The 14,612-nt window shown below is 35.8% G+C and overlaps 1 protein-coding gene across 1 annotated transcript; it reads right to left on the minus strand.

The window, feature by feature from the left end:
* Window positions 1–619: 619 nt before the first annotated feature.
* LOC111368047 (long chain base biosynthesis protein 2a-like) lies at window positions 620–5,125 on the minus strand. Its single transcript, XM_022989217.1, has 10 exons — window positions 4,836–5,125; window positions 4,668–4,733; window positions 3,759–3,847; window positions 3,357–3,502; window positions 3,130–3,254; window positions 2,956–3,049; window positions 2,701–2,864; window positions 2,254–2,415; window positions 933–1,059; window positions 620–849 (listed from the first exon to the last, which is right to left on the minus strand). The coding sequence occupies exons 1-10, from the start codon at window positions 4,959–4,961 to the stop codon at window positions 635–637; spliced, it is 1,314 nt and encodes a 437-aa protein (XP_022844985.1). The 5' UTR covers window positions 4,962–5,125; the 3' UTR covers window positions 620–634.
* Between the last annotated feature and the right edge of the window lie 9,487 nt (window positions 5,126–14,612).

The raw sequence follows: 14,612 nt of genomic DNA on the forward strand, positions 1-14,612 counted from the left end.
TCAAGCTGCTGTTTATCGGGTTCAGCAGGAAAGTATTTTATACCAACTAGATCGCCAACACTGCTGATAACCTGATACAAATACAAAGTTAATAGTCGATAATATTTCATCTTGCACAATTAGTTCCAATGTCGGGATCCGTCAAAATATTTATTAAATTGTCATGTGGTCCTCATGAAAACATGATTTGCATTATATTCTGGGCATTGACCAAAAGTCGGATCTATCTTCATAAAATTAGTTATGCGAGGTTACACTAATGATTTTAACACAAATTTAGATTGTTTCTGTCATTCAAGATTAATTGTGCAACTATATGGAAGGTTGGAGACTTGGGCCTTTTTGGCATGGCTTTTAAAACTAACAAGCTACTTTTGACCTGTCTCGATAATTTTTAAAGCGTTTTTAGAGGAAATTAGCCAATATGGCCTCCTCACAAAACACTTCTACAAGAAGCAGAAGCTATTCCAAATAGGCTGTAATATGTTCCTTCTAAAACAATGGGAACCTACTTGCTAATGGAGAAATAGGTTAGGGGCCAATAATGCAATTGTCCTTATGAAGTATTACAATAAATGTGGTCTTACAGAAAATGGAGCAAGTCATGACATGTGAAATCAAAGTAAATGGACCATTATTCAGAAATGAAACCAACAAACGACATCTGAGATGCAAAGCTTACATTTCGTTTGAGACACTCCCGTGAAAAAGCAGGAATTTTTGATGGATTATAGAGCATGATAGGCATTACAGGGGAATCATTGCCTCCCAATACCTCAAAACCCATTTTTTTCAATTCAGACCGGAAAAAGTTACTGTTTTCACGAATCCGTGCTAGTTTCTGAGCCCCTGCACTAACAAATTGCTCTAATAGTGAGTAAATACTCTCGATTGAGATGGACTTTAGTCCTATAAGGCAGAGAAAATCCCACCTCGGTTAGAACCATCTTCTCCAAGAATAACCTTAATGGAAGAAATGATTTGTTGCGCAGCTGGAGGTGATACTGATGTCGCATAAAGATGTGCAGGGCAGGTATACTTCAAGTATTGAATGAGTTCCTGAAAAGTTGAAATGAGATGTTAAAAACACAGAACAAGATGAAGCAAAAAACAGAGGATGGCTCTATGACGTTGCACATTATGTGAAGCAAGCAATTACAGGAAATTAGCCCCAAAGATATAAACTTTGATTAAAACTAGGGGAAAAAAAAATTGCTATGTGGACTGATAATATCTCTTTCTCAAGATCAAACAAGAAGGTTAAAGTTCAATTCTTTACCAGCAAGGAAGTGAAAAAGAACTTCAACCATGTTGATGTGAACCTAGTAACAACGAACACTAACGAACCCACAAAAGAATGATACAAATCCAAAGAAAGCCAAAAAATCAAAGTTTAGGACTCAATTCACAAATTTGCGGACCAAACAACCAATAGTATATTAAACTATTAACCTTTTGATCACGAAACTTGTAAATTTAATCCGGATTTGGATTTAACCCAACCAATTAATGAATCAAACAACCCCAAGATAACAAAGATGCAAAGGACCTTTTGATTGCATAATTAGTTGAATCTTACCCGAGTTGTTGAATGTCACAAGATGTTAAATATTGATAAGTTCAGATTTGTTCCACACGAGAATAAGGATTGGAAGCAAAAGCCTCTCGAATTAATTTCCCAAATATCAAATTCTTCTAATACAATAATGAAATAAATTTCTTATTTATACTAAAGTCTAGAAATATGGAAAAAAAATCTGATTTAAGAGTCCTAAAACAACAAACTTGCCAAAAATAAGAAATTGAGTCAAAATAGGATTCTCGAGAGAAAATTGCAGCTTTGGTCCCGAAGTATACTATGTGGCCGACTTTGGCCTAACCCGGATCATATCACATGTTCTTAGATGTCTAGATTATGTGTCAGACATTATTCCTTTCCATGTTTACACTTTAAAGCTATGTTCATCGAGACTTGTCCAATTTAAGCAGCACTTATTGAACTATTATCACTAAAAAAAAGATGATTTTCAGTGTATGGGTGTTTTTAAGAGAACAAGAAGTTGCTGACAGCACAATACAATTATATGAGCTCTTCATTGCATTATTGTTTCAAGTATTCTGCGTAGTTATATTCATAAAAATTAAATATTACGCGCATGTGCGAAATGCATCTGCAGTCAAGTCATGCAGAACACTTGTATCTATAAAACACAATATCTACAAGCGTATATGTAATTGGAGCTAGTAAAGAACCTCAGATCCTGCAATATAACCACCGCAAGATCCAAATGATTTAGTGAAAGTTCCCATCATGACATCCACATCTGCAGTATCAACCCCCAAGAGTTCACACACACCCCTTCCAGTTTTGCCAATAGCTCCAATGCTGTGGGCCTCGTCCAGATAAACATATGCCTGTTATATACAGAATATCAATTTATATGCATATGAATCTGAAGAATGACCAAAAGTTCCAAAAAAGTGCAAAGTTGATATCTTAATTTCTTCTATATTACAGGGGAAAAAAAAACTCAAGACTAATGACCAATATCATATTTTTAATAAGCAAGTCGATTTAGCATAAAAGGTGAAGCTTTCATCCTGACAAACCAGAAGGTATAACCTGTAGATTATTTCCAAATATGCATAATAACAGTAACCATACAAACAGAAAACAATAGCTTTTGTAAGAACCTCTACCTTATATTTCTTACATATGGCAACAATCTCGGGAAGCTTGCATATCTCCCCTTCCATACTGTATATTCCCTCCACCAGAACAATTATTTTCTTCCAAGGTCTGTGTGTTCTAGGCTGTCCATCAGCAATCTGCTCCCTCAGAACTTTCTCCAAATGGGATGGTGCTAGAGGAAGGATGACAGAACAACATGATGCATAAAAAAGCTCATGAAAATTAGCTTGGGTAAGGAAACAAAAAATAAACCTTGAACTTACTGTTATTTTGAAAAACCCGAACAGTAGCTCCAGTTCCTCGAGCCCCATTTACTATGGAGTTATGGTTCAGAGAATCACTAATGATCAAACCTCCCTGCATCCAAATTGATTGAAAGGAACTATATACAAATGCAAAACATCACAGACAATTCTAGTCCAGGTAATAGGACGTACCTTTCCAATTAATGCAGGAAGAACGGCAGAATTTGTTGCATAACCCATGCCAAAGACTACGGCAGCTGATTTTCCAACAAAACTCGCCACACGCTGCTCTAGTTCAGTGTGCAATATTGTTGTTCCTGATACATTGTTCAAGTGATTAACAGTACATATCAGCACTTTGTCATAATTTTCAGAGAAAAGTCTAACATTGTAGCATCATGTGAGGAACGTGTATTTACCTCCATCAACCCGAGTGCTGCAGGTGCTTGGGGAAAATCTCTTCATGGATTCAATTACACGAGACGTACAGTATTCATCAGCTGCAGCAAACCCTAGATAATTATATGATCCTATATTGAGGCATCTACTTATATTTTTGGTTCGCCTGCATGGGATGCAACTAAATCAGGAGAATATTTAGAATTAAAGTGGCATTTAGGTTGAAGAACTTTGCTTCTGAGTTTCAAATAGCATTGATTTTGTTTACACAGTCCAATACCACATCAATATTGCAAATAGATATCAGAATCAGATGCCAACAATGCTCACCATGATAAAAGTCAACACATCCAGCTACTCATACAGGAAAAAGAAACGAACTCACAAAGAACAGATCGTAAACAGGGAACAAAAGCACTTACTGTAGTGTTTTGTTATTGTCTTTGGAGACACGCTCCACCACATCAATCCATGCATCTGGAGGGCTTGAAATTGGTCGATTAAAGCAGTCCTAAAAATTGTGGGATTTCATTATAGTAGCAACTAAATTGCAGCAAGGAAACGTTAAGGTTCACACATGGTTAAGATGAAGTAAAAAGCTGCTATCTTGTTAATGAGTAGACTATTCAGTGACAATATGCAACAACAAAATCTGAATGAAACGACATTCCTGTTGCTTATCATTGTCAAGATTTTATAAACATTCCAACTATGAAGTTTAAGCAATGGCAGTCAGAATTTAACATATATGTGTGCATGTTATTCCATACTAAACCACTGGAGAGTACTCTGAGAAGATCCATTAGAATGAACTCAAACTCAAGAAATATAAATCCAGTACTCTTAGCCAAAAAGTCCGACCAACACCAAATCTTGAACCCATCGCATCGTCAGATTATACATTTAAACCACATTTTCCTTCTAATATTATAGCAATAACATTCAATCGTCTGCTTCATATTTTTCATTCCACAGTAATTTGTCACCTTCTCGTTTAATCCCAACTTCTCTCTCTTTTTTTCTTAAAAAGATAAGATGAAACAAAAAACAAAGAAGACTTCTTTTTCCATTCATCTCCTATAAAATTTATCCCGGCAAAATTACATGAATTGCAGTATACAACTCCAATCATTACTAACCAATTTCAATTCAGTTCTAAAATAAGAATTCTTTTGTATTTTGTAGGAAACGAATCTCATTTTTAACAAACAGAAAGGAATTCAAAAAGCATCGCAGATCGATTAAAATTTATCGACATAAAACAAAACAACAAGAACCCAAAAACTAGCGAGAAAAAAAATGATAGCAACAGATATTCATTTTCAAATTACCTGAATCCTCAGGTACAACCTCCGAACGTAGAAATCCTCTAGCCCCAAGCAGATCGGTGCATACCCCTTCCATTACAAAAAGAACAAACCCCACCATTTCAAATCAAACCAAACCAAATCACATCTCCAAATACAGATACATAACAAACAAACAAACGTCAAAATTACCTGAAGGCTGCTTCGGGACCAGCAATCGATGATTTTACGGAAGAAATCACGTAGTTGGCCGAATACGAAAAGAAGTCCATAGCTGAAGTAAGTTGTCAAAGCGGTGAGATAAGGAATTGTAATCATTTCCAATCGGCGGGTGGAGTCAAAATCCGGTGCCGGAGAAGCAGAGGAATGGAGCCTCCTCTACAGAGATCCAAATTGAGAGAAAATTTAAGAGAGAGAAAGCTGGCCGGCTGGCTGGCGGGTGAAGAGTGAGAGGATTGGGTTTGACCTGTTTTCATTCCGCGTCCCGATTTTATTTTTTTATATTTTTCCTTTTCTGAATTTGATTTTTCTTTTCTGGCCTTTTTAGATTTGATGAAGAATGTTGACTTTCCACCAGTGCACAGATCATATACAATTGGGGTTGTCAACGAGTCGAGTCAGTTTGCAAGTCAAAATTCTCAGTTCGGACTCAGCTCAAGCTTTTGCTCGGCTCGACTAGGGCAAAAAAAGCTCGGTTAAAAAATTAAGGCTCGAAAGCTCGATTTTTTGGAAATTTTTTTTTTATTTGCTACTAGTTAAGGCAGTAGCTGCCAAATAGACAACATAGTTTTTCTTCTTCTTCTTTTTTTTTTTTTTTACAGGGTGGCTGAGCCACACGGGCCAGCCCTACTCGAGCTAACTCCCAGAAATGGGGCTTGGCCCGAGCCTCAAGCCGGGTCGGTTTGGACTTTTTTCGGACTGAGCCACGAGGGTCCAAGTCGACGAACCCAATTACCATACCTATTTACAGCAGACTGTATTCTGCTTGAACAATTCTTCACCCCTGTCTAAGCAAGGAAGGGTTGGTTCGTTACGGTTCGATCACACGAATTTGGTGACTTTTTGATCCTTTGTTTTATTAAGATGGAAATGGAATAGTGATAAATATATGGATAATTAGCACCTTTCACTATTATTGTGTAAACGCTCTTAATTTTTATTTTTGACATTTTCACCCTTAAATACACATTTCATTGCACAAAAGGTAATTTTCATCAAATTTTTCATTGAAGAGAAAGTTATTTTCGTCTTAAAATTATCTTTCTTCTTTCTTTCTCATTTGAAGCCCTTTTTTCTCACGTTTAAACCTTTGAAACCCAATCTTAACAATCTGTTGTTTTGTATGATCAGAGAAGGCGGTGTTTCTAACAAAAGTCAAAGCTATAGAAGTGCTCAAAGGCAAGCAGAAGCAAAAGTCGTAGTAGAGGCCAAGAGGAGGAGAAAGCTAGAGAGAGAGTCAGCTCGAAAGGCATTGCTCAAGGTCTGATGAACTTTTGTTATCACATAAATCAGAATAGTTTGTCTTTTCCTTCATTTCTCGCTCCATTCATAACCATAAATTCCCATTATTTTATAAATTGAGAAGATCACTGAAATCAGTGAAAAATCTCGATTCTTAAAGATCTACAAATGCTGAGAGTTGTCCTTTTTGAGCAATTACTCTCCTCATAAATGAAAATTTTGTTTCCAAATATTTAAGAAAAAAATGGGGTTAAAATGTGTTATGGAATGTGAGGTAGTATGGTAATATAATTAGTATGGAAATATTCGATGTGGGAATTAGAAAATAGTATCAATCCTGTGTATAGAAAGTTTTAATATGTTTTTCTATATAATGCTACATCAAAGGTGAAGAGAAAAAGAGGAATGAATCTTTTCCCCTTCTTCTCTTCTTATGTAGCGTACCCTAATTATAACATGGTATCAAGGCATTAGACTTGGTTTCTTACATTTCCTGGGTATTCTCACAAGAACTTCAATTCTGTTACTTGTCATTCTGCCTTTCCGGGTTTTTTCGAGTTATTTTTCTTGGCGTTGGCGACTTCTATCCACTTTTGTGTGACTGAGGTTGCCGACAGTCACACAAAAGTCGATTCTGAGGTTGCCGACGTCGATAGAAGTTGCCAACACCAAGAAAACAACCCGAAAAAGTAGGGATGACAGTGAGTCAAGCCGAGTCGGCTTGCGAGCCGAAACTCGAGGCTCAGGCTCGGCTCGAGCTTTTTTTGAGCCCGAGCCGAGCAAAAGCTCGGCCGAAGAAACAAGGCTCAACTCGAGCTTTGGGCTTGGGTTTTGTCGAGTCGAGTTGAGCCAAGTCGGCTCTGGTTTTTTTTTTTAATAACAAGATTATGAATCTAACATTTTCTTAAAAAAAAAATTTAAAATTGCATAATTTATAAGAGTTACAAATCAAATAAAAATTACAACTTATAAAATTGCATTATAAATTAAATAAAAATTACAACTTACAACCCTCCTCCTTTTTTCGGGCTTGAGATCGGCTACATGACGTAGGCGGAGTTAAAATTGTACACGAATAAAATATTTCGTGTACAATTTTTCTTGAAACAAATAAATTTAAAAATTACATATTGTTTTGAAATGAATTATTTTAAAAACTTACAACATTTTATGTTTGGATCTGCTGCAACTCTTCGGCCAATATACTATCAACATGTTCTTGAACACGTAATTCTATACATTCTCAATCCTTCAAACATATTGAAGCCTCCAATATATCTTCTTTTAGTCTTGAACGTTCATCTAATAAAATTCCACAACTTAAACTGAATGCAGCCTCCGATACTACCGTAAATACCAGAGGTGTTAGTAGATCACGTGCAATTTTTGATACAATTGGATACTGTCTTTTATTAGACCTTCACCAATTTCGAAGACTAAATTTTTGCAATTCTTTTTCAGGTAACACACCGTGAACGTCCACGCACATATACCTAACTAACTCAGAGGAAATTTCAAAATTTGTACCACCGACATTTATCGCTCTAGACATCGATGAACTAGAACTAAACGAGGGAACATTTGTATTGCTTTTCAAAAAAATTCATAAATTGTCTGAATTTGTTAAAATATTTTATTGAAAAAGAACTTGGGAAAGTAGAACTATATTGGTCTTCTTTATCAGCATAATAATTTACATTTTAGATAACGTAGATTCTATGTTTACATATGATAATTCCACATTCATGAAATTTGAAATCCCCTTTACAGTTGCTATTGTGTCATTCAAATTAAGTCGATGCTCTATTACTGAAGTTAAAATAAATAAAGAGGACATTTCTTCCCAATATTTACGAAATTTTAACTCCATAGAGTAAACTATGTCAGAAAAAGGGCAAATTCTTGTATTTATGAAATGTTTGTGAAATGTAGAAAAAATGTTGTAAAACAAGTGAAGATATAGGGTAATAAACTCCACTACATTCCTTTGTAGCATCGAAAAAAGATTTAAAAAAATTTTCACGTGAAATGCAAGAGACCATTCCCAATCTTCTAAATTATGTTCAGGTCCGTATGTATACCCATCATTATAATATAATGAAATCACTTTATCGTAATTTTCACACAAATGTCATATAAGATATGTAGAATTCCATCTATGTTTTACATCAGTGGAAAATGATTTCTCTTGTAAGCCATACTCTGCACACAAACTGTTAAATGCTTGTTTTCTTGCCGGTGACACAGTAATAAAATTTATTACTTGTCTAATTTTATCTAAAGAAAAAACTTGTATGTTCTAATCCAACTTTTACAATTAAATTAATAATATGACATATACAACGTTGATGAAAAAATAAAGTTCCAAATGAAAGGTTAAGTTCATTAATAAATCTTTCGTTAACACCTTTGTTCACACTAGCATTATCAAAAGTAAAATTTCAAATCATATCTTGCATACCATATTCTTGTATGATATCCTTTAAAATCATGTATATGTTAGTGACATTATGAGGATATTCTACACATCTAAATGTAATAATCTTTTTATGTAAAAGCCACAGGTGATCAATATAATGAGCCGTAGCAGCAATATAACATTTTCCATTACCACCGGTCCATAAATCATATGTAAATATATAACACTATTAAAAAAATTTAGACTTTCAATAACAACTTGTTTTCTTTTGTTATATAATTTTATAGTATCTGAATGAAGAATATTTCTACAATAAGAAAAATACTTGGGTTGGAGATATTTCTGCACGAGCCGGATCATGTGTACTGAGTCTATCATCGTAAGTGACATCTCTGTTGCAGCCACGTATGCAGTCATTTCTTCACGAAATATTTCCTGTGAATATACAAAGGTGGAAAGAGTAGAACAAGAACCACCAAACACTAGTTTGGTCTATTTCGAGTCGAGATCGACTAGTTTTGCTTTGCAACTCCTTAATATGCGTCTATTTAAATGTGTTGTGCTCAAACCGGGCTTCCAACTAAGTTCTTTGCCACAGTAATTGCAACATACTTTCCAAATATCCACTCCATTTTGAACATCAACTTTTTTACATGTCATATGTTGCCAACAATCTGAGAATTCCTTTTTCGACCTTTTAATCTCAAGTACTTCTTACTCATCAATATTTTCCAAATGAATTGGAACATTTCGAGATGCATCGTCGTAACCGGATGAAGTACTCGAACTACCCTTAAACTAATTAAACTCATCACTAATATAATTTATCTATAACTAGTATAGTATAAAATACAGAATATTAGAGTATGACTGTATGAGAGTGAAAGAAATTGAATATGAGATTAAGAGCAAAAAAATTAGAGTTGAAACTTGAATCTATAATACTACAAGTTAAAATCGATTGAAACAAATTGATTTGAAATTTAAAATTTACCCCATATTTATAGTCAAAAAAATCAATTTTAGTCCAAATTTGAAATTCAAATTTGAATTTCAAATATTAACCTCGTAGATTAAATTATGAAATACAGTAAAAAAAAAAAGTATAAAATATATAGCACCTAGCTGCCGTTATAGGCAACTATAGCTGCCTGTAACGGCAACTTGACAATTTATATGTATTTTTTTATTTTTTTTTTGAACTTTGATATTTGAATTCGAGTGGGCCTTGTCAAGGCCATTTTGGCCCGTGACACAAGCCGATTCGTGTGGCTCGCCGAGCCACAACAGGTCGGCTCGAGCTTTTCTCGAGCCGAGCCAACGAACCGATTTGACATCCCTATCTATAGCTACAAGAACTATTAGAGGTTATTCTTGGCTATTGGCGAACTCTATCGACAGATTTCGACTTCTTTTGGTGGTGAAACTTTGTAACTCTGCAAGTTTAATAGCAAATTCCATTTCTTTTGGTGGTTGAATTACAATCGAGAATAATTAAAGTTATATAGGGTTTACTCTGTAGGAATATTGCTTACTCGAGTTATTTTGGGCTTGCTATTTCATGTGGAATACTTTGGGCAACCTCTCAATCGTGGCTAGGTTGCGATATAATCTAGTTTGGGCTGTCGTATTTATGTTGGTTTGACTTAAATTTGTGGGTTAAACTGCGCTCTAGCAATGATGGTGGTTTTATTTTTTGGGGCTATGGTTATTAGTTTGTGGGCTTATTTAATTATTGTGCCTTTTGATTTAATCTTAGGTTACGGTGTGCTTGGTTAATTGTTGAGCTGAAATAGTGAAATTTTGTGGACTTATCATTGGGCTGCATTAGTTGGGCTACCTTGTGGCTAATTGTGATTTAGGTTGGTTATTGGACAACCTTATTATCGCATATTTGGCTATCTAATGTGCTAGGATATTTTGTATTAGGGTTGCTATATTATTAACTTTGGGTTTTGCTTATAATGTCGAAGTTGCCTCTGTGTGTGTTGGTTCGCTAAATTTGTTGTAGGTTGTTTGGAGTTTTCGACAAGCTATGTCGACGCCAACAAATCTATGAAGTAGAAAATACCAATATGACATCTCATATAGCCGGTGTTCCATCTTTGGGAAATTATGGTCGATGTGATTGTGATTTTCAAGACGACTCTAAGTTGATTTCTATACCTCGGGATGAGTACGCTCAGTACTTGGTATACAAGCAGGCCACTATATCTACTTGCACTACTACCCTAGATTAGTCGGGTAATGACTCTCATTGTCTCTTGTCTTCTACGCCCAACCCTTGGATCATATATTTCGGTGCCAATGAGCACATGACGGGTGAGTTCCCTCGTCTTTCAAATTATAAACATGTAGGTTCTCCCATGAGTGTCACTCTAGCTAATGGGTACTTAGCCAGTTCGTGGTACTGGTATGACTTATCTTACCCCGATATCGACCTGTTTTCTATGTTACACATTCTTGGTTTCCCTTTTAGTTTGTCATCCATTAGTAAGATTACCAAATCTCTTCGTTTAACCTTTCACCCATCACTCTGTATTTTACAGGATCTTCGGACTCGGAGGATGATTGGTATGGGACATGAGGTCGATGGACTCTACTACTTGGATTTTTCACTGACACCTTTCAGTGCTCTTCAGACTTCTCTTATGAGTGGCATTATCACTTAGGTCATCATTTTCTACCAATCCTAAAGCATCAATTATCTGGTATTTCCTTAGACCCGTGTTTACCTTTCAGTGTGAGGTAGCAGGTACAATCATCCTTTTGAGCTTGTTTATTCTGATATATGGTGTCCATTACACATATCTACCAAAACATTTCACTATTTTGTGACTTTTATGGATGACTATTCTCGTATAACTTGGTTAATGTTAATGAAAAATCGTTCTGAGTTATTTGATGTTCTTCAATTGTTTTGTAAGGAAATCAAAACTCTTTTTTATGACATTGCCATACCAGTCTCATATGTTTTCCAACCATCTAGCTCGTAAGGGCATTATTCATGAAACCTCTTGCGCTTACACTCTACAATAAAATGGAGTAGTTGAACGCAAGAATCATTATCTTATCAATGTTACACAAGCTCTTTTGTTTCATATGCATGTCCCTAGTCGGTTTTGGAGTGATGTTATTCTTACTGCATGTTATCTAATTAATCGTATATCATATTCCGTTTTAGGGGGAGTCTCCCCCCTTCCCCCCGCTCTCTTCTATTCCCAAATTCTTCACGATTTTATCTTACTCCCTGTGTTTTTGGATGTATCTATTTTGTTCATCTTCATGATCTTAATAATGGAAAATTGAATGCTCGTTCAACCAAGCGTATCTTTCTTGGCTATTCACGCACTCAAAAAGGCTATCGATGTTACAGTTCTGATCTTTAGCGGTACCTTGTGAGTGTTGTTGTCACTTTCTTCGAGTCTTAACCATTCTTTTCTAAACACATTCTTTCTGAGTCCTCTGCATCCAACATCCCTTTTTCTAAACCTATTCCTTTTATTGATCCAAATGTGTCTCCTGTTCAGCCTTTCGTAGAGCATGTTGAATCACTTGTCGAGACTCTGGAGTCACCTATCGAGACCCTAGAGTTACCAATTAGATCATCTATTGAGTTTATTAAGCCATTTGTCGAGCTGCCTGAGCTTCTTACTTCCACCTTATCACTTCCAACATTATCCCCACCTATTGAGACAACTACCACTCAGCCATCTCTCCAATGGGTATACTCTCATCATACATGTTCACTTGACCAAACATTTCCACTAGTCCCCTCGCTGTCTCCTGATTCTGTTTTCGTCATTATTCTACCTATTGCCTTTCGAAAAGGTACTCGTTCTTGTGTTACTCATCACCCTCTTAGCCATTATGTGTCTTATTATTCTTTGTAACCTTCATTTTTTTCCTTCGTGTCTAATCTTTCTAGTGTTTCTATCCCTAAGATAGTGAAAAATGCGTTATCTAACCCAAACTAGAGGACAACAATGCAGGTAGAAAAATGGAGGCTCTCCACCTTAATAGGACTTGGGATTTGGTTCTGTTGCTGCCATGCAAACAGACAGTCGGATGCAAATGGATAAATACAATCAAGAATAATCTAGATGGTACAGAGGATCGAAAGAAGGCCCAGTTAGTGGTCAAATGATATACTCAAACCTATGGCATTGATTATGACGAGACCAAGATTGCATCTATTCATGTTTTGATTTCTCTCACTACTAATCTTGACTGGCATTTGTTTTGGCTCGATGTTAAGAATGTCTTTTTGCATGGTGACCTTACTGAGGAGGTTTACATGGAGCAACCACTTGGGTTTGTTGCTCGGGGGAATATTTGGGGTATGTTTGCAAACTGAAGAAGGCTTTGTATGGTCTCAACCAATCCACTTGTGTATGGTTTGGCAAATTTTCTGATGTGGTGTTAGAATTTGGCCTTTGATGATGTGAGACTGATCATTTAGTATTCCAACTACGTTCCAAGCTGAGTATATTATATTGGTTGTATATGTTGAAGACATTGTAATCACAGAAGACGACAAAGAGGGGATCGAGAGACTTAAACAATTCTTGCAACAGAGATTTCACACTAAAGACCTACGGGAGCTCCGATATTTCCCAGGCATTGAGGTGGCCAGATCTCATACTGGGGTTAACTTGTCTCAGAGAAAGTATATTCTTGACTTGTTGGATGAAACTGGATTACCTGGTTATCGACTAGTTGATACACCGATAGACCCTAATCGTAAATTTGTAAAGGATGGTGGAGCAGTGTTTTATGATCCTAGAAGATACAAGAGATTGGTTGGGAAGTTGAATTATTTGACCATCACCAAGCCAGATATCTCATATGTTATAAGTGTAGTGAGTTAGTTCATGGAAATACCTTTGATCCTACACTGGGAGGCTGCTCTTAGCATTGTTCGATACTTGAATAAGTCACATGGCCTTGGTATAATGTACAGGAAAAATAGTCATCTCAAGATGGAGGGGTTTACGGATGTAGATTGGGCATGATCTCCCTCTGATAAGAGATCAACTATAGAATGTTGCACATTCTTAGAAGGTAATTTTGTTACTTGGAGGAGCAAAAAGCAGATTGTAGTAGTTCAATCTAGTGCTAAAGCTGAGTACAGGGCCATGGTGCACACCACCAGTGAGTTAACATGGTTGCAACACTTTCTAGAGGAGATTGGCTTTCTTGTTCCTACTCATATTCCTCTGTTTTGTGATAATTAGGTGGCATTACACATTGCATCCAATCCACTATTCCATGAACGCATGAAGCACGTTGATGTTGATTGCCACTTCGCTCATAATAAAATACTGGGTGAAGATATAAGCACTCTGTATGTGAAAACTGGGGAGCAATTGGTAGATGTTTTCACCAAGACATTGCATAAGCTTTGTTTAGAGTATATTTGTAATAAGATAGGCTTATATGATATATATAATCCAGCTTGAGGAGGAGTGTTATGGAATGCGAGGTAATATGTAATATAGCTAGTATGGAAAGATTTGATGTGGGTATTAGGAAAGAGTACCAGTGTAATACTCCGAAAATTTATGCTAGTTTAAATTTCTTTAAGATGGCGATTTAACTTTCAATACTATTTTTGGTCATAAGAAAATGGGACACCACCTTTGTAGTAGTTAATGTTAGAGGTAGCTAATGACTACAAGCATGAGGTGTTAAATGTTGTGTTTACATGAAGTGATTATTAATTAGTCGAACCTTAAGTCAAGTATGAAATTGAATGTGGTCGATTATTTTGTTAGGACTTCAATTGACCAAATGATTAAATTAAGTTATGATCCACAATTTTTGAATTTGTAAGTTGGAAATAAGTTAAGATTTGGGATACATTTGCTAATAATGAAAGATAGAGGGTTGGATTATATTAGTTGGAAGATTAGAGATTTCCTTTGCAAATATAGGTTTTTAGGCTACTAATTACCTATAAATAGCCCCACTTGTTATCCATCACCACCATACATTTGGATCATGGATTAAACAAGTGTAAAGTTATAAATATAAAAAAGGGGGGGGGTCAAAGTCGGCCACCAAGTAAATAATAAAAAAAAAAAAAT

Source organism: Olea europaea, chromosome 18 (assembly GCF_002742605.1).
Source record: "Olea europaea var. sylvestris chromosome 18, O_europaea_v1, whole genome shotgun sequence".
Taxonomy (NCBI): domain Eukaryota; kingdom Viridiplantae; phylum Streptophyta; class Magnoliopsida; order Lamiales; family Oleaceae; genus Olea; species Olea europaea.